At 43.7% G+C, this 26,710-nt stretch overlaps 1 protein-coding gene across 1 annotated transcript in view; it reads left to right on the forward strand.

Annotated features, from left to right (window-relative positions):
* Positions 1–26,710, forward strand: part of LOC127419791 (opsin-5-like) — a 116,164-nt gene that overhangs the window by 26,224 nt on the left and 63,230 nt on the right. The window contains exon 6 of the mRNA XM_051661523.1: positions 15,897–16,024. Coding sequence (XP_051517483.1) covers positions 15,897–16,024 — 128 coding nt within the window. The remainder of the gene's footprint in view (positions 1–15,896; positions 16,025–26,710) is intronic.

The raw sequence follows: 26,710 nt of genomic DNA on the forward strand, positions 1-26,710 counted from the left end.
AGATGGTAGACTGGTGAAACTCACATTTCTCCATCTTGGCATACAGTTTATGTTGGATGAGGCAGTTGAGCACCACTCTGACGTGTTGAACATGCTCATCAAGGGAAGAAGGGTATATCAGAATGTCATCAATACAGACTATAACCCATTTGCCAATGATATCATGAAATATGTAATTTACAAAGGCTTGGAAGACAGATAGACTGTTGGAAAGTCCAAAAGGCATTACCTGGTATTCGTAGTGGCCAGTGTGTGTAGAAAAGGCTGTCTTCCATTCATCCTCCTCCCGGATGCAGATTAAATTGTAGGCGTTACAAAGATCCAGTTTGGTGTAGATCTTGGCGCATCGTAATTGCTCTAACGCTGCTGGTACCAGAGGGAGGGGATAGCAATATTTGATGGTGACTGTGTTCAGGCCTCGGTTGTCAATGCATGGACGAAGACCCCGTCCTTCTTTCCTACGAAGAAGAAAGCAGCAGAAGCAGGAGAAGTGGATGGTCAAATGAATCCTTTTTCCAGGGATTCCGAAATTTACTCCTCCATAGCTTTAGTCTCAGGCTCAGATAAGGGGTATATCTGTCCGCGTGGAGGAGAGAAGCCTGGCAGAAGGTCAATGGCACAGCCACAGGAACGGTGAGGAGGAAGTTGTGTAGCCTTTGATTTGCTGAATTCCTCCTGGAGATCTGAATAACAATGTGGTAGGTTCAAAATCTCCTTTTCAGGGAGGATCGTTGTGGTGCTTACAGGAGGGAGAGAGATGGGTTCAGAAAGGTTGAGGCAAGACTGGAAACAGGAAGCACTCCAACGAGTGATTTGTCCATCTCTCCAGGAGATTTCAGGGTTGTGATGTCTCTGCAATGGCAGGCCAAGAACAGTCGGGTTCTTAGGAGAGTAAGTGACTAGGAACTGAATTTCCTCATGATGAAAGAGTTCAAGTTGAAGATGAATGGGTTGGGTGATCTGTTGAATCTTACCAGAGCCCAGGGGTCATCCGTCTAGTGCTGCGACATGTAAAGAAGGGACAAAATAAAATAAAAGCTCCGCCAAAATAAAACGTCAATTAATGTTAAATTAAAAAAAGTATGACAGAAATTTAACATTCACTGTTATACTACTACTACTACAACTAATAATAATAATAATAAATCAATAGTAATTGTATTATATTAAAGCAATATCTTACATCTGTTATGCTCTGTAGTGCATCACTTTATTTGATAAAATATAATTCCAATGTATTTTAGATTGTGCAGTGAGATTCTGAATAAAAGCAATTAATTTCATAAAAATAATACAATATCATGTTGAAAATTAATTGTTATACTTTCATTTGATTAAAGTTCTAATGAATTTATTTATTTAAACACCATTTTGATGATAAAATTTAAATAAAAAGTTATCGAACTCGGTATCGGCGAGTACCCCCAAAAAAAGTAGTGGTACTCATGCTCGGTTTCAAAAAATTGGTATCGGGACATCCCTAAACATCACACACCCCACCATTTTACGAGCAAGATGGAAGCTTAAAGGATTAGTTCACCCAAAAATGAAAATTCAGTCATTGTTTACTCACCCCTGTGTTGTTATAACCTCATATTACTTTCTTTCTTTTCTTTCTGTTTCGCACCAAACCTTATCGTATACTTTCATAACAATCATGAGTCTCATGGAATAATTTCTTAGACTTCTGAATTATACTTTAGTGTCCTTTTGAAGCGTGAAGAGGTAGTCACCATAAACTGCCATTGTATGACATCACTGAGCACAACATTTTTTCACAATTTCTCCCTTTGTGTTAAGAAAAAGAAAGAAAGTCACATGGGGTTATAACAACACTGGGGTGAGTAAACAATGACTGAATTTTAATTTTGGGGGAATTATCCCTTTAAGCTGAGGGATCAGACAGCTAGCCCTCCAAATGAACACGTGGAGACTGAAGCTGCCATTTGTTTGCTAATTTTGGTCTTTGCTTGGTGGAAAGCTAGACCTGACTCAGCGAAACACCACCTTTGACATTGACCCCGCCTCAGTCCCTAGTTGGCCTTATCTGGTCCAAGGGTAATTGGCAGGCCAAAGGTGCTTGCCCGTTGGCCTCAAAGAGGCCCAGAGGAGGCATGATGAAGCTCCGGATGTGACAGTGGGAATGCAAATTCAAGGAATTCAAAATCTACAGTTGAAGTCAGAAGTTTACATACACTATATTCTATAGCAGACTATAGTTTTGGCAAGTCGTTTAGGACATCTACTTTGTGCATGACACAAGTGATTTTTCCAACAATTGTTTACAGACAGATTGTTTCACTTTTAATTGACTATATCACAATTCCAGTGAGTCTGAAGTTTACATACACTAAGTTAACTGTGCCTTTAAGCAGCATGGAAAATTCCAGAAAATTATGTCAAGCCTTTAGGCAATTAGCCTAATAATTAGCTTGTAAGTGGAGGGAGCAATTTCCAAACACCTGATGGTACCACGTTCATCTGTACAAATAATAGTACGCAAGTATAAACACCATGGGACCACACAGCCATCATACTGCTCAGGAAGGAGACGCATTCTGTCTCCTAGAGATGAGCATAATTTGGTGCGAAAAGTGCAAATCAATCCCAGAACAACAGCAAAGGACCTTGTGAAGATGTTAGAGTAAACAGGTAGACAAGTATCTATATCCACAGTAAAACGTATCCTATATCGACATAACCTGAAAGGCTGCTCAGCAAGGAAGAAGCCACTGCTCCAAAACCACCATAAAAAAAGCTATTTTTTTCAAGTGCACATGGGGACAAAGATCTTACTTTTTGGAGAAATGTCCTCTGGTCTGATGAAACAAAAATTTAACTGTTTGGCCATAATGACTATCGTTATGTTTGGAGGAAAAAGAGTGAGGCTTGCAAGCCAAAGAACACCATCCCAACCTTGAAGCTTGGGGGTGGCAGCGTCATGTTGTGGGGATGCTTTGCTGCAGGAGGGACTGGTGCACTTCACAAAATAGATGGCATCATGAGGAAGGAAAATTATGTGGATATACTGAAGCAACATCTCAAGACATCAGCCAGGAAGTTTAAGCTCGGTCGCAAATGGGTCTTCCAAATGGACAATGTCCCCAAGCATACCTCCAAAGTTGGGGCACAATGGCTTAAGGACAACAAAGTCAAGGTATTGGAGTGGCCATCACAAATAGATACACGATAGAAAATTTGTGGACAGAACTGAAAAAGCCTGTGTGAGCAAGGAAGCCTACAAACCTGACTCAGTTACACCAGTTCTGTCTGGAGGAATGGGCCAAAATTCCAGCAACTTATTGTGAGAGTCTTGTGGAAGGCTACCCAAAACATTTGACCCTAGTTAAACAATTTAAAGGCAATGCTATCAAATACTAACAAATACTAAGTGTATTTAAACTTCTGACCCACTGGGAATGTGATGAAAGAAATAAAAGCTGAAATAAATCATTCTCTCTACTATAATTCTGACATTTCACATTCTTAAAATAAAGTAGTGATCCTAACTGACCTAAGACAGGGAATGTTTTCTATGATTAAATGTCAGAAATTGTGAATAACTGAGTTTAAATGTAATGTTGGCTAAGGTGTATGTAAACTTCTGACTTCAACTGTATCAAAATTCAGGATAATTTCCCCTAAAAAATCTAAAAAAAAACATTAAATAAATTCTTTAATGAGTTTTGGTGGTCAATACACCACTGCGATCAACAATGGGTTTCCCAGTTCCAATAGAGAACGTCATGGTTACTTGCGTAACCTCTGTTCCCTGATGGAGAGAACAAGATGTTGTGTCGATGTAGTGACACTAGGGGTCACTCTTTGGAGCCCGAGACACCTCTGGTCTTTGATAAAAGGCCAATGAAAATTGGTGAGTGGTATTTGCATGCCACTCCCCCGGACATACGGGTATAAAAGGAGCAGGTATGCAACCACTCATTCAAATCAAATCAAATCAAATAACTTTTATTGTCACACAGCCATATACACAAGTGCAATAGTGTGTGAAATTCTTGGGTGCTGTTCCGATCAACATAGCAGTCGTGACAGTGATGAGACATATACTAATTTACAATAACATCAAATTAACACAACACAATTTATAGTCTAATATACACATAATTACAACACAATATACAAATAATAACATACACTGTACAGTATACAATACATGCAATATAGATACACATTATTAAATAAAAAAGTATATATAGTATATATAGAATGTACAGTAGGCTGTATTGTACTGTATTGACATTCAGGCTGTCGGTTGATAGTAAGTTGTTAAGAGAGAATATAATATAATAATAATATAATTTATGACAGTCTGGTGTGAGATATAAGAGTAATAAAGTGCAGTGATGATGTATTTTGATCATGGGAGATCAAGAGTTCAAAAGTCTGATTGCTTGGGGGAAGAAGCTATCATGAAGTCGGCTGGTGCGGGTCCTGATGCTGCGATACCACCTGCCTGATGGTAGCAGTGAGAACAGCCCATGGCTCAGGTGGCTGGAGTCTCTGATGTTCCTCCAAGCTTTTTTCACACACCGCCTGGTATATATGTCCTGGAGGGAGGGAAGCTCACCTCCGATGATGTGTCTGGCAGTTCGCACCACCCTTTGCAGTGCTTTGCGGTTGTGGGCAGTGCTATTGCCGTACCAGGCGGAGATGCAGCCAGTCAGGATGCTCTCTACAGTGCAGGTGTAGAACCGTGTGAGGATGTGGCGGTTCATTCCAAACTTCCTCAGCCGTCTCAGGAAGATGTTGTGGACACCCAGGAACTTGAAGCTGCTGACTCTCTCCACTGGTGCTCCATTGATGGTGATGGGACTGTGTTCTCTGTCTTTTCTTCTGAAGTCCACCACAAGCTCCTTTGTCTTACTGACGTTGAGGGAGTGGTTGTGCTCCTGACACCAGTGTGTCAGAGTGTGCACCTCTTCTCTGTAGGCTGTTTCATCATTGTCAGTGATCAGACCTACCACCGTCATGTCATCAGCAAACTTAATGATGGCATTGGAGCTATGTGTTGCCACACAGTCATGTGTGTACAAGGAATATAAGCGCGGGCTGAGAACACAGCCCTGTGGGGCTCCAGTGTTGAGGGTCAGTGATGAGGAGATGTTGCTGCCTATTCTAACCACCTGGCGTCTGCTCGACAGGAAGTCCAGGATCCAGCTGCACAGTGAGCTGTTTAAGCCCAGAGCCCAGAGTTTCTCATCAAGCTTGGAGGGCACTATGGTGTTGAATGCTGAGCTGTAGTCTACAAACAACATTCTCACATAGGTGTTCTTTTTTTCCAGGTGGGAGAGAGCAGTGTGTATTGTAGATGCAATGGCATCATCAGTGGAGCGGTTGTTGCAGTAAGCAAACTGCAATGGGTCTAGAGAGAGAGGCAGCACAGAGCAGATGTAATCTCTGATTAGTCTCTCAAAGCATTTGCTGATGATCGGGGTCAACAGGATGCCAGTCATTTAAGCAAGTGATTTTTGAATGCTTTGGAACAGGAACAATGGTGGAAGTTGTAAAGCATGTGGGGACTACAGACAAAGAGAGGGAAAGGTTGAAAATGTCCGTAAAAACATCAGCCAGCTGGTTCGCACACGCTCTGATGACGTGGCCCGGAATGCCGTCTGGACCCGTGGCTTTGCGGACATTCACCCATTGGAAGGATCGGGTTACATCCGCTACAGAGACGGAGAGTGAACTAACCTCTGTAGCTTTGGCCGCGAGAGCTCTCTCCGCGAGGGCAGTGTTATTTCCCTCAAAACGAGCATAAAAAGTATTTAGCTCATCCGGGAGAGAGGCAGCGGTGTTCATGGCGGAGTTTTTATTCCCTTTAAAGTCCGTGATGATGTTAATTCCCTGCCACATTCTTCTAGAGTTGGTGGTGTTAAACTGTCCTTCAATCTTGTCCCTGTACTGGCATTTTGCTGTTCTGATAGTTTTTCGGAGGGCATAACTGGCTTGTTTATGCTCCTCCGCGTTCCCGGAATTAAAAGCAGAGGTCCGCACATTAAGTGCCGCGCGAACATCGCTATTAATCCATGGCTTTTGGTTTGGATAGATCTGTGTTGTTCTGGTCGGAACAACGTCCTCTATGCACTTTCTGATGAAACACATTACGCTATCAACGTAAAGCTCGATGTCGTCATCAGAGGCGGACCGGAACATCTCCCAGTCTCTGTGATCAAAACAGTCTTGTAGCGTAGAGTCTGATTGGTCTGACCAGCACTGGATCGTTCTGAGAGTGGGTGCTTCCTGTTTCAGTTTCTGCCCGTAAGCGGGCAGAAGCAGAATGGAAGAGTGGTCTGATTTGTCAAATGGTGGGCGGGGGAGGGATTTGTAGCCATCCTGGAGAGTAGCAATGGTCCAAAACCCGGTCCCCTCGTGTGTTGAAACTAATGTGCTGGTGGTATTTTGGTGCGACTGATTTGAAACTGGCTTTATTAAAGTCCCCGGTCACAATGAACGCAGCCTCAGGGTGCGCGGTTCCCTGCTTGCTTATAATCCCGTACAGTTCCTTGAGTGCCCAGTCTGTGTCAGCTTGTGGGGGGATGTACACAGCTGTGATAATGACCGCTGTGAATTCCCTCGGTAGCCAGAATGGTCGACACAGAAGCATGAGAAATTCCAGATCAGGAGAGCAGAAAGGTTTGATAGAATGTACGTTCCTCTGATCACACCAGGATTTTTTTGATCATAAAACATGCACCACCACCTCTGCTTTTACCTGAAAGGTCTTTCGCTCTGTCCGCTCGGTGCACGGAGAACCCCGCATGTTCAATGGCTGAGTCTGGAATCTCCGCAGACATCCAAGTTTCCGTAAGGCAGATAATGCAGCAGTCCCTCGTCTCTCGTTGGAAAGAGATCTGCGCTTTCAGCTCGGAAGTAACCATGACGTTCCCTATCTGTCACTCACTCGACGTTGTGTCGATGAAGTGACACTAGGGGTCCCTATACGAAATGCCACAATTGGCTGAACTGTGAATTATGTGAACTGGTGGCGTGTGGTGGGCAGACTACTGTGTGCCTCATAGCCAGCACACCAGGGTGACACATAAACCCCAGAACAGAACTCTTAGTTAGCACGTGTACTGGGCCGGCAGCGAGTCTCTCCAAAAAATCGACTGCCACAGGGCTTGGAGGAAGTAAACCAGGGAACAAAACTTGTGAACACTACTGGGAATTAATGGCGCACGTCTTCAGCTCAAAAGGAGGTGGACACGGCCGGCTATCCCGGGCTTATCCGCTTGTATTGCGTGCCACTACCTGGGACGAAACCGGTTCCACCAGGAGGTTGTAGAACTTTGCAAAGGTGTTGGGTGTTGCCCAGCCCGCTGCTCTGCAAATGTCTGTTAGAGAGGCACCCCTGGCCAGGGCACAGGAAGCCGCTACACCCCTGGTAGAATGGGCTCGTAGCCCTACCAGGGGCGGCATGTCCCAGGCATGAAATGCCATAGTTATGGTGTCAATGAGCCAGTGGGTGATCCTCTGCTTGGAGACAGTGCTTCCTTTCCACTGTGCACCAAAGCAGACAAAGAGCTGCTCAGAGATTCTAAAGCTCTGCGTGCGATCCAAATAGATGCGTAAAGCGTGCACCGGACACAGCAATGACAGGGCTGGGTCTGCCTCCTCCTGGGGCAGCGCTTGCAGTTTCACCACCTGGTCCCTAAAAGGGGTGATGGGAACCTTGGGCACATAGCCTGGTCGGGGTCTCAGGATCACGTGAGAGTAACCTGGACCAAACTCCAGGCACATTTTGCTGACAGAGAACGCTTGCCGGTCTCCTACCCTCTTGATGGAAGTGAGCGCAGTCAGGAGGGCAGTCTTCAAGCTTTAAGCTCGGCTGACTGCAAAGTCTCAAAGGGGGCTCTCTGTAGACCCTGAAGAACTACAGAGAGGTCCCATGAGGGAATGAGGCACGGTCTGGAGGGATTCAGCCTCCTGGCACCTCTTAGGAACCTGATGATCAGGTCGTGCTTCCCTAAGGACTTACTGTCGACTGCGTCATGGTGTGCTGCTATGGTGGCAACGTACACCTTCAAGTTGGAAGAGGACAGCCTCCTTTCCAACCTCTCCTGCAGGAAGGAAAGCACTGATCCAACTGCGCATCTCTGGGGGTCTTCCCGTCGGGAAGAACACCACTTAGCGAACAGACGCCACTTAAAGGCATACAGGTGCCTCGTCGAGGGGGCCCTAGCCTGAGTGATCATGTCTACCACCACAGGGACCTTGCACAGGGTCTGTGCAAGTAGGCTCACTGGGGGAAATGCATATTTGCGTAGGCCAGGGAGCCAGATGTGTGCCAGCACATCTATGCCGAGGGGAGCCTAGGTGAGGGCGTACCAGAGTGGGCAGTGGGAGGATTCTTGGGAGGCAAACAGGTCCACCTGTGCCCGTCCGAATCGACTCCAAATCAGCTGGACCACCTGAGGGTGGAGTCTCCACTCTCCCCTTAGGGTAACCTGCATGACAGTGTGTCCGCTGTAGTGTTGAGGTTGCCTGGGATGTAAGTGGCTCGCAGCGACTTGAAGTGCTGCTGACTCCAGAGGAGACGGCGGGCGAGTTTTGACATACAACGAGAGCGCAGACCACCTTGGCGGTTGACATATGTTACTGTTGCTGTGTTGTCTGTCCGAACTAACACGTGCTTGCCCTGGATCAACGGCCGACACATCCACAGGGCGAGCAGAATTGCCAACAACTCGAGGCAGTTGATGTGCCAATGCAGTCAGGCCCGCGGCTGCATGCCCATTGCAAACAGCGCCCCGGCCCATTTTGGAGATGTCTGTCATGACCACGACGCACCTGGAGACCAGTTCTAGAGGAACACCTGCCCATAGAAATGAGAGATCGTCCAAGGGCTGAAAAGTCGGTGACAGACTGGCATGATGACCACGCAATGTGTCCCGTGGCACCATGCCCATCTCGAGACTCGAGTCTGGAGCCAGTGCTGAAGCGACCTCATATGCATCAACCCGAGTGGGGTGGCCACCACCGAGGATGACATATGCCCCAAGAGCCTCTGAAAAAGTTTCAGTGGAATCGCTATTTTCTGTTTGAACGCCTTCAAACAAGCCAGCACCGACTAGGCATGCTCTTTCGTAAGGCACGCCATCAAGGAGACTGAGTCCAACTCCAAACCGAGAAAAATGAGATGCTCTGAATAGGGAGGAGCTTGCTCTTTTCCCAGTTGACCCGAAGCCCTAGTCGGCTGAGGTATGAGAGCACCAGGTCTCTGTGTGCGCACAACATGTCTCGAGAGTGAGCTAGGATTAGCTAGTCATTGAGATAGTTGAGAATGTGAATGCCCACCTCCCTTAACAGGGCAAGGGCAGCCTCTGCGACCTTCGTGAAGACGCGAGGAGACAGGGAGAGGCCGAAAGGGAGGACTTTGTACTGATATGCCTGACCCATGAATGCAAACCGCAGGAAGGGTCTGTGTCGAGGAAGAATCGAGACGTGGAAGTACGCATCCTTCAGGTCTACCAACCTGAACCACTCTTGATGCCGGACGCTCGCCAGAATGCGTTTTTGCGTCAGCATCTTGAACGGGAGTCTGTGTAAGGCTCGGTTCAGTAATCCAAGATTGGCCGCAACCCACCGCCTTTTTTCAGTACGATGAAGTAGGGGCTGTAAAACCCCTTCTTCATCTCGCCTGGCGAACTGAATCACGTAGCCGAGTCGGACGGTCCGGATCAGCCAACGCGACGGATTGGAAAGTGCAAGCCACGCATCCAAGTTCTGCGCAAGGAGGACCAAGGGGACAATGTCATCGGACGTACCGGCAGGTGGGGACTCGCGGCGGGGTGGAGCTCGAGATGCCACACCATGTCGTGGCCGTGCTGAGTCTAGGGACATTGAAGCACTTACCTGGCACCTTGTAACCACCCCCTAAACAGCCTGGACCACATCGGGGGCGGCTGTGTGCCACAGCTGGGCGCTCAGGGGCGGAAAGACCACCGCTGGAGCACCAATCCTGCAAGAAAAAACCCGTGGACAGTGGTCGTGATGACGACCGTGCACACCAGGTATGTGACCCAGGGAGGAAGGAAACCGCTCTTTTGCTGAACTGTTGGGTACCGCAGCCACTTGGGCATGCGGCGAAATCAAACAAAAAGGCAACAAAAGATTTTCTGCCCGGCCAGACCGGGGGATGGAGTGGTCTTCTTCATCCCTGGGTCGCCCATCTCAGGGGCACTTTGATGACCTCCGTGGGTTTTTAGGCACCGACTGTGAGACGGGTGGCGTCTGCTTCCTGCGGTGGCTGGAGGGGCGGGCTGCGGCAGAGCCGGTGCAGTCACCGCAGGGGGACACCCTTGGCGACGAGCAGATGGGGTGCGGGATCTTGAGCCGCGCTGGGGCAGGATGTGCCGGATCGCCTCTGTCTGCTGCTTCACCGCCGAGAACTGCTGGGCAAAGTCCTCGACGGTGTCGCCGAATAGGCCAGCCTGGGAAATGGGGGCAGCAAGAAACTGTGTCTTGTCGGCCTCACCCATTTTGACCAGGTTGAGCCAAAGGTGGCGCTCCTGGACCACTAGTGTGGCCATCGTCCGCCCGAGAGACCGCGCTGTGACCATCGTCGCTCGGAGAGCGAGGTTGGTCGCCGAACACAGTTCCTGCATCAAACCTGGGGCGGAACTACCCTTGTGCTGTTCTTTCAATGCCTTGGCTTGGTGGACCTGCAGGAGAGCCATGGCATGCCGGGCAGAGGCAGCTTGTCTAGCAACGCTGTAGGCTTTAGCCATCAGGGACGACGTGAGCCTACAGGGCATGGATGGGAGCTTAGGGCGTCCAAGCCAGGTGGCGGCGCTCTGAGGGCATAGGTGCACCACGAGCGCCTTATCCACCGGGTGAGTCGCCGTATAGCCCCTGGCCGCCCCGCCATCAAGGGTAGTGAGAGCGGGGGAACTGCGGAATCGGGGCCGAGCAGTAAAAGGTGCCTCCCACGATTTCGTCAGCTCCTCGTGCACTTCCAGGAAGAATGGCACTGGAGCAGGGCGTGGCTGCTTTGAGCGGCACCGCAAGCCCAGGAACCAATCATCAAGCCGCGAGGGTTCAGGGGAGAGTGGAGGGTTTCACTCTAACCCGACGCTCGCGGCCGCCCAGGAAAGCATGTCCATCATTTCAGCATTGGCCTGTGATGGGCAATCGTCCCCGAGAGGGGAAGCCCAGCTGAGGCTTCTGCGTCCGACTGGACAAGCCCGTTCTCCGATGCTGCGCTCAAGAGCTCATCATCTTCGTGGGCTCCGAACAAGAAGCCAGACTCGCCGTGAGACGAGCCGGCGAACTCATCCGGAAGCCCGTTTGGGGCAGACGAGCGTGCTGGGGAATGGGAGGTCTGCGAGGGGGATACCCGGCGGAGGCGATCCCCAAATCGCCTCCAGTGCTAGCCACGCTGGCCTCATACCCCTAGGTAGAAGGACCGAGGCGGGAGCCGCTGGGGTGCCGTGACCGCAATGCCATGACCACAATGTTGCCATGGTCATGTTCTCGCAATGAGAACATGAACCATCCACAAACGCTGCCTCCATGTGGGTCGCGCCCAGACACGAAAGACAGCGATCATGACCATCCGAAGTTGAGAGATAACGACCGCAACCAGGAATAACACACAATCGGAAAGGCATATTTAAAAAGACACGTCTTTAAAAAGACGTTCCGTGTGTGCCGCTCTTTTAGAGAAATATATACTCTTTTAGAGGAAAAAGCTCTTTCAGAAAATATACTCTCTTGTTTTCTGCCGAAAACCCAGGGGCGTTCTCTGCAGTGCACCACTGCAGAGGAGGGAGAAGCCGCTGAAATGTGACGTCAGATCCAACAGATGTGAATGAACAGTAGAATTCAGCTCAATGAGCATGACCGTTCGGCTCCGAAGAGAAAATCTGAATGAGTGGTTGCATACCAGCTCCTTTTATACCCGTCTGTCCAGGGGAGTGGCATGCAAATACCACTTGCCAATTTTCATTGGACATTTATCAAAGACCAGAGGTGTCTCGGGCTCCCAAGAGTGATCCCTAGTGTCACTACATCGACACAATGTCGAGTGAGTGACAGATAGGGAACGTTAAAGTTCAAAACTAGAACAGGCATCAGTCATTAAAGTCCGGCAACAGGGAAAAAATTTGCAGTCAGAAAAGGGGCTTAAATCCCCAGCATTAATCCAAGTTTCAGTTACAAATAAAAAATTCAAACCACGAGAGGTGAGAATCATTGAGATCATCTTATTTACCAACAATACAGATTTAATCAGAGCCATCCCGATTCGAGCAAGTCGCCTAGCCTGCGTTTGCATTCAGATTCAAACATGTTGTCTCTACATCATTGAAGGCAAACAGAACTGGTTCTCCTGTTTATTAAGCAAATGTGACAGCGCAGTTTCGAATTGTGGACTTGAACAAATATGCAAATTCTATATTCTATATACCTGTAATTCTATAATCTGAATTTTTACAGCTAATTCCAACTCTTAAAAAAAAAATAAAAAAAAAAAAAACTCCTTTTAAAAATACAATATTATTATATATGCCACTAAAATCTCCAAAATGTCACATGTCTAGTTTTCAAATAAACACATTTCGGTAACAATTTAAAATAGTGTTCCATTTAACATTAGTTAACATGAAATAACAACAAATAATACGTTCACAGCATTTGTTAATTTTGGTTAATGTTAATTCCAATGTATAGTAACACATTTTTAAAATGAAAAGTTGTATATGTTAACATTAGTTAATGCACTGTGAAATAACATGAATTAACGATGAACAATTGTATTTTTGTTAACTAGCATTAACAAAGCTTAATAATTGCTGTAAAAAATATGTTGTTCATTGTTAGTTGTTGATTCCTAATGCATTATCTAATGTTAACTAATAGAAACTTATTGTAAAATGTTACCCACATTTCTGATTCAAATACTTTAGTCATTTTTCTAATAATAATACTTTTTTTTGTGTGTCCATTTTGGAGCTTGATAGACATTGGCTGTGCCTCGTTTGGAGGCTGCATGCTAGGCTGCAGTATACCAAGTGTAAACTAGACGGCCTTCGTAGGACAAACAGAAACGGAATGTATCATGGTTGCTATGACAGCACACCACTCTTTAACAAGTGGGAGCGCTTTGAGTGAGAAGGGAACAAAGTCCCTTTAGAAGGGAATGTATGAGGTACATTTTAGGAGAGTTATAATGAGGTAAAGAGAAAAGAAAATAAATTTTACAGGTGTACTTTTAGTCTAATATTCTATTTTAATTATATATTAATATAATTATACATATTATATACTCTGCATTCATCTACTGAGGTACTTCAACTTGGGAATTAACATTACTTGCGTTTGAACATCATATGCAAATTGGCGTCATTTTTCTTTTTTTTACATTTCCATTGAAGTAAAGTATTGTGGGTTATGAGTGCCCACGAAGGATACACCTCAAGCATCCTCCGAATTCCCGTGAAAGAAGGTCACATTCGAAGGCTGCATTCGAAGTGTCCTACTCGCTTTTCTGAAACGAGCCTTGATGACGTATGCGGCCGACAAATGCGTCCTCCGAAGGACGCAGCCTTCCAAACGAGACACAGCCATAGTCAAAATGAAATTTTATTGTATGAAAAAAGAGCTGTGTAACTACTCTTTGTCTGTGTAAAATTTGCTGTATGTTCTACATGGAAAAATTAAAAGCATACGTGTTTGAAACAAACCTGAGGGTCAGTAAATAATGACAAAACTTTCATTTTTGGGTAATGTATTCCTTTAAGGAAGAAAAGCACATCTCTCTATCTTTTTCTTTTGCCCTTTAGATGTTGATTTGCCCTCTTGAGACTCATTAAAGAGGGTTGCCTCTCTTTCTCATATGAATGGCGTCATCATTATAAAGGCTGATTAAATCAGCTGTAACAGCTGAAAGCACATGAGTGCAGCATTAGGACATGATCTCTCTTTTGATGTCACATTTCTGCAGTTCACACATGAATAAATATACCTCCAGGGGCACATTTTATTTGCTATTCCATCTTTTCTTTCCCTTTTTTGTTTGTTTCATGTGCTCCAATCATTGATCATGTAAAGCTATTCTATCTTTGAAACCATTTCTAGATTATCTGAACAAAGATTTGTTAAAATATATGTTAAAATATACACATTAACATCCATCTCATGCAGTATGTGTATGTGCAGTGCATGCCATGCATCTAAAATGCATGCACAGACAATGCATCTAAACATTAGAAATGAAAATGCCTGACAGGGACAGAAAAGTCAAGGCAGTTGTAAGGCTGTTTTCTCAGCTGCCTATCCTTGTTTTTGCTAGTAATGTGATTTTTGCATCATATTATCATTCACTTTAGGAAGAAAGCATTTAATAATAACATAAATGTGATGTAAAGTAGTGCATCTGGATTGCCAAAAAATTGGACGAAGCAAACTAAACTACAGTTGCACAATTGTGTGATATTGCCTAATATTGCTTTCAATTATCCTTAATCCGTTTACACTATTAATTCTGCATGATTCAAGTGTTGTTCATGTGTGATGACTTTGCAGGTCCTTTCAAATAGAAAATTATTTTGGAAAGTGAAGTAGATCTCACTGGTATCCCATTACCAGTGCGCAGGACAGGCTTGGGGAGTAATGGAATACATGTTACCGGATTACGTATTTAAAATACAAAATATAAGTAACTGTATTCCACTACAGATACAATTTAAATCACTGGTAATTAGAATAAAATTACATTCAAAAAGTATTTTGATTACTGAAGAGATTACTTTGCATTTTATTGTCATTTGTTTCATTTAATATTTAGTCCTTTCAGATGGAAAACATTTATACATATAAATGATGTGATCCAAAGTGCATTTTAACAGTGGTGAAACACTTTCTTATGATGTGTTACATTCATACGAGCAGACAGATAAGTAAGTTTGAAGTAAGTTTGGAGCAGAAGAAATAGAAATAAACCTTGTGTAAATTGTCAGTTTTACGCAAAGCTAAAATGCTATTTCTAGCCATTTTACATGCACGTTACCAGGCACGAAAATATATATATATTTTTTTTTATCAAGAAAATTCACGTTGGATCATAATTTCTTATTTTCTATTTAGACCTTTGATATTAGGGTAAAAATCTTATTCTTGATAATAATTTTTGTATTGTTTTCCTGTAAAAATATCTAAAAATCCTTAAAACAAGATCAATTTGATTGATCTTGTTTTAGAAACAACACTGTTTTTAGTTATTTAGATATTACTAAGATGTTTAGGTTTTTCAGAGAATGTATTTTTAACATGTGTATTTTGTCTTACTGTACTAGCAGAGTTTTAATAGTCAAAACAAGTGAAAAAATCTGAAGAAGTAATCCAAAGTATTTAGAATACATTACTGACCTTGAGTCATCAAACGTAATACGTTACAAATTACATTTTACAGCATGTATTATGTAATCTGTAGTGGAATACATTTCAAAAGTAACCCTCCCAACACTGGTGCAGGAAGCAGTGAGCACTGCAATTTTGCCTCAATTTTGTCTTTCACTGGTTTGATCTGATGCATTGAGGGTCAGTGGTGTGGAAACATGCTTCACATCATTGCTTAGCAACTGTTTAACCATGCACATGATCCGTGGAGAGGTTATGTCATATCAGAGAAATTAAACAGACAAGTGTGTAAAAACAGAATATAACAAGATCTCGTCACTTTTGCTCTCGGGTATTTGTTTTTTACTGCTTATATGCTCAAATAAGCTTAAAGGGATAGTTCACAGAAAAATTGAAATCCTGTCATCATTTTGGAACAACATGGGAGTGAGTTCATGATGACAGAATTTTCATTTTGAGTGAACTATTCAAGTGATTGCACAGATTGAAATCTTGTTGTCTTGTTCTCTCTTTAGGTGGTTGTTCACGGAGGTGATGTGTATGTGTTATGCATTCTGTGGAGTTCTGTTTGGTCTCTGCAGTCTCAGTAACTTGACCGTGCTCTCCTGTGTGTGCTGGCTCAAAGTCTGCTGCCCCAGCTATGGTAAGATATGTATTTGCGTGTTATGTGGCGTGCTACATAATTTCTGTTAAATCTAATAAAGAATCATCTGTTAAGTTCCAGATTTTTTGATTGGTTATTTTAAAGCCCTAGTGCTTCAAAGGGTATAAGAGGTCTTTCTACAATAAAAACATACTGTAAATTTAAGAACTCAAAATTTAATCCCCAAAGCAATAAAAGCGTTTATTGAAACCAAGCTACAAAAATGCCTCGTTCACTGCTTCCACGACTTCCCTACATCATTTGGGGGACAATTAATCCATGACCGCCTCTACAGCGAAAAACATCAACACCTACTTAAAATCATCGCACCCATGGCCTTGCCCACTGGTGCTGAGTTCATACTCAGAGAGAGAACTGCGGCCTCACTATTACTGAACACCAAAGGGGACCCATCTGGACTATTTTTTATTATTTTTGTATATATTCATGCACTAGACAGATACACTATATTGCCAAAAGTATTCGCTCATCTGCCTTTAGACACATATGAATTTAAGTGACATCCCATTCTTAATCCATAGGGTTTAATATAATGTCGGCCCACCCTTTGCAGCTATAACAGCTTCAACTCTTCTGGGAAGGCTTTCCACAAGGTTTAGAAGTGTGTTTATGGGAATTTTTGACCATTCTTCCAGAAGCGCATTTGTGAGGTCAGACACTGATGTTGGACGAGAAGGCCTGGCTCGCAGTCTTCGCTCTAATTCATCCCAAAGGTGCTCTATCAGGTTGAGGTCAGGACTCTGTGCAGGCCAGTCAAGTTCTTCCACACCAAACTCGCTCATCCATGTCTTTACGGACCTTGCTTTGTGCACTGGTGCGCAGTCATGTTGGAACAGGAAGGGGCCATCCCCAAACTGTTCCCACAATGTTGGGAGCATGGAATTGTCCAAAATCTCTTGGTATGCTGAAGCATTCAGAGTTCCTTTCACTGGAACTAAGGGGCCAAGCCCAGCTCCTGAAAAACAACCCCACACCATAATCCCCCTCCACCAAACTTCACAGTTGGCACAATGCAGTCAGACAAGTACCGTTCTCCTGGCAACCGCCAAACCCAGACTCATCCATCAGATTGCCAGATGGAGAAGCGTGATTCGTCACTCCAGAGAACGCGTCTCCACTGCTCTAGAGTCCAGTGGCGGCGTGCTTTACACCACTGCATCCGACGCTTTGCATTGCACTTGGTGATGTATGGCTTGGATGCACCTGCTCGGCCATGGAAACCCATTCCATGAAGCTCTCCACGCACTGTTCTTGAGCTAATCTGAAGGCCACATGAACTTTGGAGGTCTGTAGCGATTGACTCTGCAGAAAGTTGGCGACCTCTGCGCACTATGCGCCTCAGCATCCGCTGACCCCGCTCTGTCATTTTACGTGGCCTACCACTTCGTGGCTGAGTTGCTGTCATTCCCAATCGCTTCCACTTTGTTATAATACCACTGACAGTTGACTGTGGAATATTTAGTAGCGAGGAAATTTCACGACTGGACTTGTTGCACAGGTGGCATCCTATCACAGTACCACGCTGGAATTCACTGAGCTCGAGAGCGGCCCATTCTTTCACAAATTTTTATAGAAGCAGTCTGCATGCCTAGGTGCTTCATTTTATACACCTGTGGCCAAGGAAGTGATTGGAACACCTGAATTCAATTATTTGGATGGGTGAGCGAATACTTTTGGCAATATAGTGTATATTGATACATATCTTGTGCTGCTTTTAAAAGAAGCAGTGTCAATTTACAACTCTGAAGAGAAGACTCCATGCGGTTTCATTCAGCTGCTTTGCCTCTTGCTTTTTTGAGCACAAACGCATCATGGACGCTTTCTTTTACCCATCTGCACTATTCTTTTTTTTTTTTTTTTTTAATTTGGAATGCCCAATTCCCAATGCGCTCTAAGTCTTCGTGGTGGCGTAGTGACTCACCTCAATCCGGATGGCGGAGGAAGAATCTCAGTTGCTTGTTGAGCGCGTTACCGTGGAGACGTAGCGCGTGTGGAGGCTTCACGCTATTCTCCACAGCATCCACGCACAACTTACCACGTGCCCCACCGAGAGCGAGAACCACATTATAGCCACCACGAGGAGGTTAGCCCATGTGACTCTACCCTCCCTAGCATCCGGGCCAATTTGGTTGCTTAGGAGACCTGGCTGGAGTCACTCAGCATGCCCTGGATTCAAACTCGTGACTCCAGGGGTGGTTGTCAGTGTTTTTACTCACTAAGCTACCCCGGCCCCCTCCATCTGCGCTATTTTTAATTGTTGGTGTATGAAAACATGCGCTAGATGGACGTCTTTAATCATTTAGACATGTTTGTGCTGTATGTGTGTGCGTCTAGTTCAAACCGTGCTTTGGACTATGTGTGTGCGTCATGTGGATGTGTCTTTATTGTATTTCGGTGTGGAGTGTATGTTTTTTCTGCTCATGTCAGCGTGGTTTGCTTGTGAAACAGTCATAATACGATTTAAGCTTTGCAAAGCAACTATTTTTGAAGGATGGGGCAGTTAAAAACAATTGGACCCGATGCAAAACAGTAAGTAAACAGCTTCATTCATGAATATTTCAAATGTCATGACTGTTTGATAGTTTATGGTGCTGAGTGTTAACAGTTTTGCTTGAGATGAACAGTTTAATATATTCGGATGCAATGTGTTGGATGTGGACTATGTTTAACCCCTTACATTTAGTTTTATAATGTTGTGGAGCTTGTTCATTCTCTTCTGATTGAGTTTCAAATATGGCTGATTTCAAGGGGCTGCACGATGTTAGCCAATCAGATCAGTGGGCGTTTACCTTGAAGTTTTAAGGAAGCTCTTAGGCAGTCACGTGACGCCATGCAAAGATTGGATGTGTGAACAGCGAGCTCTGCGCACTTTGCTAGTTTTAACACTTTTAATGACATAAACCGGTGAGATTCGATAAACTCTGTTCCATAACTGTTCTAGGAGGACAATATGTCAAAGAATTCAAAATCATCGGGCTCTGGAGACATTAAAAGACACTTACGTGCTCAAGCTGACACCCCCGAGAAGGCCCCGAGCCAGGGAGTCGATTTGGTCATTTGCTGCATGGCTTGAGGCTTTGACGCTGCTGTTTTGTTTCATGTTTTGTTTTGTTTCTGTTTTGGTGTTGTGGTCATTTAAATATTTGTTTGTTTTCCTTTTGCTAGCTTTCGAGCTTAATTGTTTGTGTTTTCATTTATTTTTGTTTGCTGCTACTACTTGCATTTGGATAGACTGAGTATCTGGTATCCCAGTGGATTAAACTCCTTGCTGTGGTGCCGCTAACGATTGGAGTTTGAAATCCTCAGGTTTGTATGTCTTTCTTGTGGTATTCTAATTTGATTTGTTTTCTGTAATGGGCGGCTGATTATAAGATCCTGCGTTTATTTTCCAATTTGATTTCTCTTCTGTGATCATTGGTTTTGGTGAATTTGATTTTGATTTCTTTTTTTTTTTTTTTTGACTTTCTAGGAGCTGGGGGGCCCAGAGTGGGCAGGCTAGTCATCCCCATGTGGTGGTGTTTCTCCTTTCACTGAGTGCTGTGTGCATATCTTTGCAGTGAATCTCACTGGAGTGTGTGAGAGCGTGTGATCTGGTGCACGTGCTCAGAGTTATTTTGTAAATTTGTGTCTTGACGTTATATTACAGCAGCTTGGTGCTGTTTGCCTTTTATTGGCACTTTATTCCTGCTACACCACATTGAATTTTTGGTATAACCATACCCATGTCTCTATGTGAGAGAAATCGAACCTGTGTGCCCTTATTGGGTATTTCCCTTGGTAATTAGATTGGGTTGGCATAGTCGCTACTTGCTGTAGAGGTAAACCTCCTTAGAGGTGTATCATCTGAGAACTCGCTGTTTTTAACCCCCTTGATCCGCTCGCTTCACCAAAACTGCCATAGAGATGAAATTATCTGATGTGGTTACAAGAGAAGGGGATGTTGAGAAACGGATCGATTATCTGGAGTCATCGGAGAGGGAATTATTTGCTAATCCGCTAGCAACTAAGGTGGATTCGGAGCATGTCTGCGAGAAGCTGGAGGACATGGAGAACCGTAGTCGGCAGAATAACATCCGTATTGTCAGAATTCCTGAGGCCGAAGAGGGTCAGGATATGGTGAAATTCCTGGACGAGCTCTTTCCGACATAACAGGCCATAAGCTGGAAACCGAGTGAGCTCACATGGTTCCTTCTCAGCGAGCTGCAGAGGGAGGCAGGCCCCGATCAATTCTGGCCAAATTCTGAGATCATCCGATAAAGATCTTGTGTTAAGCAAGGCGAGGAGTAAAGGAAGGCTTTCTTGGAAAAACCACAACATTTTCTTGTTCCCAGACTTTGCGAATTCATCAAGAGAGAAACATGATCGAATCAAGGAATGCAAGAAACTTTTACATCAACAGAAGGTGGCTTTTGCACTGATATTCCTGGCCAAATTGAGAATAGATGCTAAGGATGGCCATAAAACATTCACATGCCCACAGCAAGTGATGTCCTTCATAAAGTCAATGGAGTAAGTTATCTTGTGGTACTCATGCTGCAGCCAAGTGGACCGACTCACTGACTGTTGGAGGAAACTGAGCGCCTTTTCTTTTTGTGCTGTTTCCTCCTAGTGGCTGGAGTTTGTTTTGTGGAGTAACACTACTTTGGGAAGGTTTTGTGGATGAGTCTGCATGCTCTTTGTGCATATGCCTCTTATTGGCAGGAGTTTGTTTTGTGGAGTATTTCTTGCAAGACAATGGAGTGATTAGGTTATTTGTTGCAGCCGAGTGGGCCGGCTCACTGAACATTCGTTTGACTGTCCGAGGAAACTGAGTGCCTTTTTTTTTTTTTTTTTTTTTTTTGCTGGTTCCGCCTAATGGCTGGAGTTTGTTTTGTGGAGTAACACACCTTCGGGACAGTTTTGTGGATGAATCTACATGCTCTTTGTGTTTATTCCACCTATTGGCTGGAGTTTGTTTTATAGATTATCTTCTGTTGTGTAATTCTGTCTCACAAAATTTTAGCAATCTGATGGAAAAATTGTCACGGGGGTTCTCGTAGGCGTACATGGACTGTTTGAGTTTAGAGGGATGGATGCCAGTTGGCGCTGTTATGCGCGGGGTTAATGTGTATGCTTTTCTTTTTTCTGTTTGTTTGGTTCTAGAGGAAGTTTAGGGTTTGATTGTTGCACTAATGTTGGAATGTGGTCTTTATAATTTTGTTTTTGACACACAATCTATTTTTTCTTATATGTCAAAATATCAAATGTTAATATGAGTGGATTGTCTCTCTCAACATGGAATGTGACTGGGTTGGGGCACCCCATAAAAAGAAGGAAGGTTATTTCTCTTCTTAAGTGTAAGAAATATAATATAGTGTTTCTTCAAGAAACACATCTTTCCCCGCAGGAAGCTGAAAATTTTGGGAAGATATGGGGTGGACATGTTTTCTTTAGTGCTGGCACAAGTAAGAGCAGGGGAGTCATTACATTGATAAGTAAACATCTACAATTCAAATGTCTCAAACAGATTAAAGATAAATTAGGAAGAGTCATTATTGTTTTAGCAGAAATTCAGGGGCAAAGTCTAATTTTGGCTAATATTTACACACCTAACTTTGATGATCAGGGCTTTTTTATAGATCTTGAAGGGATGTTGCAAGCCGCTGGCACCCCTCATGATATAATATTGGGAGGAGACTTTAATCTTTTGATGGACTTAGTCCTTGATCATAGAGAAGCAAAAGTGCGCAAGCCCCCTAGAGCAACATTGACGCTTCACAGGATGTGTAAAAATATTGGGCTTACAAATATTTGGAGACTTTTGAACCCATCTGGTAGGGACTATACTGTAAGGGGGTTTAGAGGAAAGGAGGAGGCGAGAACCGGCTTGACAACTTAAATAATAATTTATTAAACAAAAACCCCAACCCAAAAACACACAACTAAAAACACAGCACAGCTGTCTGTAATTCTCTCTCTCTCGAACTGTCGTCCCCGGCCGCCTTTATCCCTCGCACGCCCCATCAGGCTGATTGGGGACCGGGTGTGTCTCATTCCAGCCCGGCCCCGCCCTCCTCAGCTCTACATATACATTTTTTTTTTTTCATCAGTCCATAAGATTTACTCTAGAATAGATTTGATAAATATATCTAAGCCCCTCATTTCATCTGTTGTTGATTGCTTAATTGGAAACATTTTAATCTCAGATCATGCCCTGGTGTGTTTAGAGGTTTTGCCACATATAGAGAAAAGGAAATCATATAGTTGGTGCTTTAATGTATCCCTTTTGTAAAATCTTGAATTCCAACAAATGTTAAAGGCTAAAATCAATGTTAATATGGAGACCAACTTGTCCTCAGTATCCTCTGTGGGCGTGGCTAGGGAGGCACTTCAGGCAGTTCTTAGGGGCCGGATCATACAGTATGCCTCATTCACCAAAAAATCCAAAGCACAAGAACTCGTGGAATTGGAAGGGAATATTAAAAGTGCAGAGGCAGAGCTGAAGCGCCGAATGTCGTCTAATAGCCTCAGAGAATTGACCCGATTGAAATATAGATATAATACTATTTTGTCGCAGAAGGTGGTGTTTTGGCTATTCAGGGCAATACAGTAATATTTTGAGTCGGGGGACAAGGCAGGAAAACATCTGGCTAGATATATAAAACAGAGAGAGTTGTTTCTACCATTCCCTCAGTGAAATCTGCTGGTGGTGAAATATTTAACTGAGCCATTGATATTTATAATGCTTTTAAAGAATTCTATCTTGATCTCTATAGTTCCACGTTGTAGGGCTTTACTGGTTGTTTAGATCAGTGTTACTATCAGAAATAATTAATAATTATTTATTTAGTTATTAATTAATATTTAAATTAATTAATTGAATCTAACTCATTAAAACCTCATATGGCGCTCCAGTAAATGTAGTGCGCTACGTTTAGGAGCGGGTTTGGTTATTAGCAAAAATTAATAATTATCAAAGACAATTATTAATTATTAAAATCAATAGAACATTGATGAGAATCAATGTTAGCTTTTTCTAATCCTTTAAATCAACAATCATCAAAGATAATTATCAATTATCAAAAATCAATAGAATATTAATAAGGATTAACATTGATGGGGCACCACCCTGGAATCAGGGACTAATAACCAGATAGTATAACAGTCTCAATATTAGATTGTTTTCTTAGGAAAATCGACATCCGAAGAATATCGATTTTTGGGGAAAAAACAATGAATGAAGGCTTGAATCTGAGCACTGACATCCCATCAGCATGACACAGGTGTATGCAAAACAAACAAAACACTTCTCTTTGTAATATAACAAAGTTTATTTATGCAGTAATATCAATTAATAATTGATACAATGCAGTCAATAAACTTCTGACATACAACTACAAACTAAACAGTGATATGATTAGATATGGAACTAAAATAATCCTATAACACATGAGGGCGTGTGTGTGTGTGAGAGCGACTGTGTGTGTATGTGTGTGTGTGTGTGTTTAAGGAGGGACGCGCACAAAATGGCGGACGTGACTCTCGTGGAGAGTGTGTCACGCGACACTTCCGGCCAGAGAATATGGCCGCGAATGTGGGCGGAGAGCAACCAGTCAATGGTGTCTACCAGTTACCACATGTATCCGCTTGTACGATAGCTTAGGGACAAAGCTGAGCTTTATCACGAAGCTATCTACTAGCCAAAAATGTGTCCGAGAATGTTTGTGAGGGGTCGCGCATGCGTGTGTGTGTGTGGTTAGGATGATAGAGAGAGAGAGAATAAAGTGACGGCCCCAAAGCCGGTTTCGCGATCGTGGGAGAGGAAGCAGCTGTTAGTTTATCACTCAGAGACGCGGTGGACGGCTGATTCTTGGTGGATGTTTGATTCTTTAATGGATAAACTCAGTTTGCTGGTCTCACCCGCGATGGCGGAAATGCACAACAGTCCAATGTGGTTGGACCACAATACAGCAAATCAAATTCATGATAATTAATACCCTGAGTATTAATAACGAGCGGACATGGCGGTCCGTAAACTGTACAAGCAATAACCTTGGTACACAAGAATAACACACTATAATATTCTATCTGTGCCCAGACATAAACCTCTTACTTGAATCGCATGAGGATGCAGAATTTGTGTTTATCCGTCCTTTAACTCAGATTCGGTTCCTCGAGGCTCGGGTGATGACGGGAGGCCGTTTCCTCGCTCTGTCGGTGGGCGGTATGGCTGCTGATTCTCGGCGGGCTGGCGGAGAAATCAGCAATGTCGACTTGATTGAAGAGGGAAGAGAAATCTTTTCTCTTCACTTCTGCAGGCAAACGGATGAAGATGCGGATTGCTCAGCGGTCTCCTTCGGATCCATTAGAGTGTTCGGTGGAACACAGAGTAATCTCAATCCGTCCAGCGAGATGGAGATTGTATGGTCACAGTTTCAAGTTGGACGTTACTTCCTTGTGCCATGAGGCTGCACCTGAGAGCAGCGATGAGCTGCGTCTACACACGGCGAGCAAAGTTGCTGAAAGCAAATCCCGGAAGCATTTCAGAGGTACTTATACCCCTGATGATGTCATGGTTGAGGTGCGTTCTGTTGTGTGCCTCATCCAATAGGAGTTGAGAGTTCGATCCTTTAGTGAGCAAGGCTTCATGGGATTTGTAGTCTGTTTTGGACTCCCTTTGTTTGATTTTGGTGCGATTTTTATCAGTATAATATATGACTTGGTATGTGAGGGCCTGAGTTAGGTTTTACGACTGTGTTAGGCCTGCCTTTGTCTTCTATCTGAATACATGAGGCCCAACAATGTTTTCGTCTACTGATGAGTATATTAGAAGCTTTGTGGAACCATTAGAACTTCCTAAACTGACAAAAAAATTCTCTTGATTCTGAGATAAACTTGGAGGAGCTTGGCGAGGTAATTAAGGCCTTGCCTACAGGCAAGGCTCCAGGGCCAGATGGCTTTGCCGCAGAGTTTTTTAGATCTTATGCTGCAGAACTGGCTCCACTTTTACTAGAAGTTTATATGGAATCATTAAAGTATGGAAAGCTTCCGCCAACCATGACGCATGCCCGGTTCAGTCTGACTGATTCTTAAAAAGGAAAAAGTTCCAAGTGAGTGTAAGATTTACTGTTCAATTTCCCTGATCCAGCTAGATGTTAAAATATTTTTAAAAAATTTGGCTTACTGATTAAGTAAAGTTATGACATCTCTTATACATATAGAACAGGTGGGGTTTATTCAGGGCCATAGCTCTTCTGATAACATTAGGCATTTCATTAATATCATGTGGTCAATGGCGAATGATCAGACTGCTGCCATCTCACTTGATGCCAAAAATGCATTTGATATGGTAGAATGGGATTATCTTTTTAAGATTTTGGAAATGTATGGGTTTGAGAATACTTTTATTGGTTGGATTAAGTTACTTTATATACACCCAGTAGTGGCAGTACAAATTAATGGGTGAATTTCAGATTATTTTACTCTGGATAGGGACACCCAGCAGGGTTGCCCTCATTCCTCCTTATTGTTCTGTCTTGCCCTGGAACCATTAGCAGCCGCGATAAGAAAGGAGGATGATTTTCCAGGGGTGGTGGCAGGAGGTGTGGCGCATAAGCTTTTGCTTTATGCAGATGATATGTTATTATACATCTCTGACCCTACTAGGTCTATGCCTTGCCTCCACAGAATTATTAATTCCTTTTCTAAGTTCTTAGGGTACAGAGTTAATTGGTCTATATCCAAAGCTTTGGCTCTGACAGCGTACTGCCCGGTAACTGCTTTTCAGCTGGGTGCCTTCCAGTGGCCCAAACAGGGCATTAAGTATTTGGGTATTTTATAAATGGTTTTTAAGCAATGTGGGCAGGTGGGCTTCATTACATTTATCTATGATTGGGAAGGTTAATATTATTAAAATGAATTGTATTCCAAAATTCAACTACCTGCAATAATCTCTCCCTATAGATGTCCCCCTCTCTTATTTCAAACAATTTTATAGCGTAGAAAAGTCCTTCATTTGGAATGGTAAACGTCCCAGATTACATTTCAGTAAATTACATAGGGCGATTGACAAATGTGTGCTAGGCCTACCCAAGATTTTGTTTTAGTATTATGCATTTGGTCTCAGACATTTGGCTCATTGGTCACTTCCACCTGAGAGAGCTGCTCCCTGGTTTTGTATTGACCAGGAAGTTCTTGCCCCTACTTCATCATTGCAAAGCCTTTCTATCAAACTAACCGGAGAAGTTAAGTTAAACCCTGTTATCTCGCATTTGCATGCAGTATGGGCAAAAGTGTCCAGAGTGTTTAATTTGGACATATATTTAAATGTTGCTTCGAGTATATGGCTGAACCCAAAGTTATGTATTAATAAGTCCCCTTTCTGCTGGACAGAGTGGATTGTGAAGGAGGTTAATGCGCTCAGTGACTATATGAGAGTGGATTGTTGAGATCCTTTGAAAATTTGGTTCAACATTTTTGGATTCCCAGGTCTCAATTCTTTAGGTATTTACAGCTGCGCCACCTGCTTTGTACTATTTTTGGGAGCAGTATACACCCCACTAAAGTGACAGATAGTCTGGAAGTGGTGATTACTGCATTTGAAAAAGGCCATGAGGCATCAGTGTATTACTCCCTGCTAATTCAGAGTCTGGGGGATGGAGCTTTAACTTCTCTCAAGAGATTATG

The sequence above is a fragment of the Myxocyprinus asiaticus genome, chromosome 29 (assembly GCF_019703515.2).
Source record: "Myxocyprinus asiaticus isolate MX2 ecotype Aquarium Trade chromosome 29, UBuf_Myxa_2, whole genome shotgun sequence".
Classification (NCBI taxonomy): domain Eukaryota; kingdom Metazoa; phylum Chordata; class Actinopteri; order Cypriniformes; family Catostomidae; genus Myxocyprinus; species Myxocyprinus asiaticus.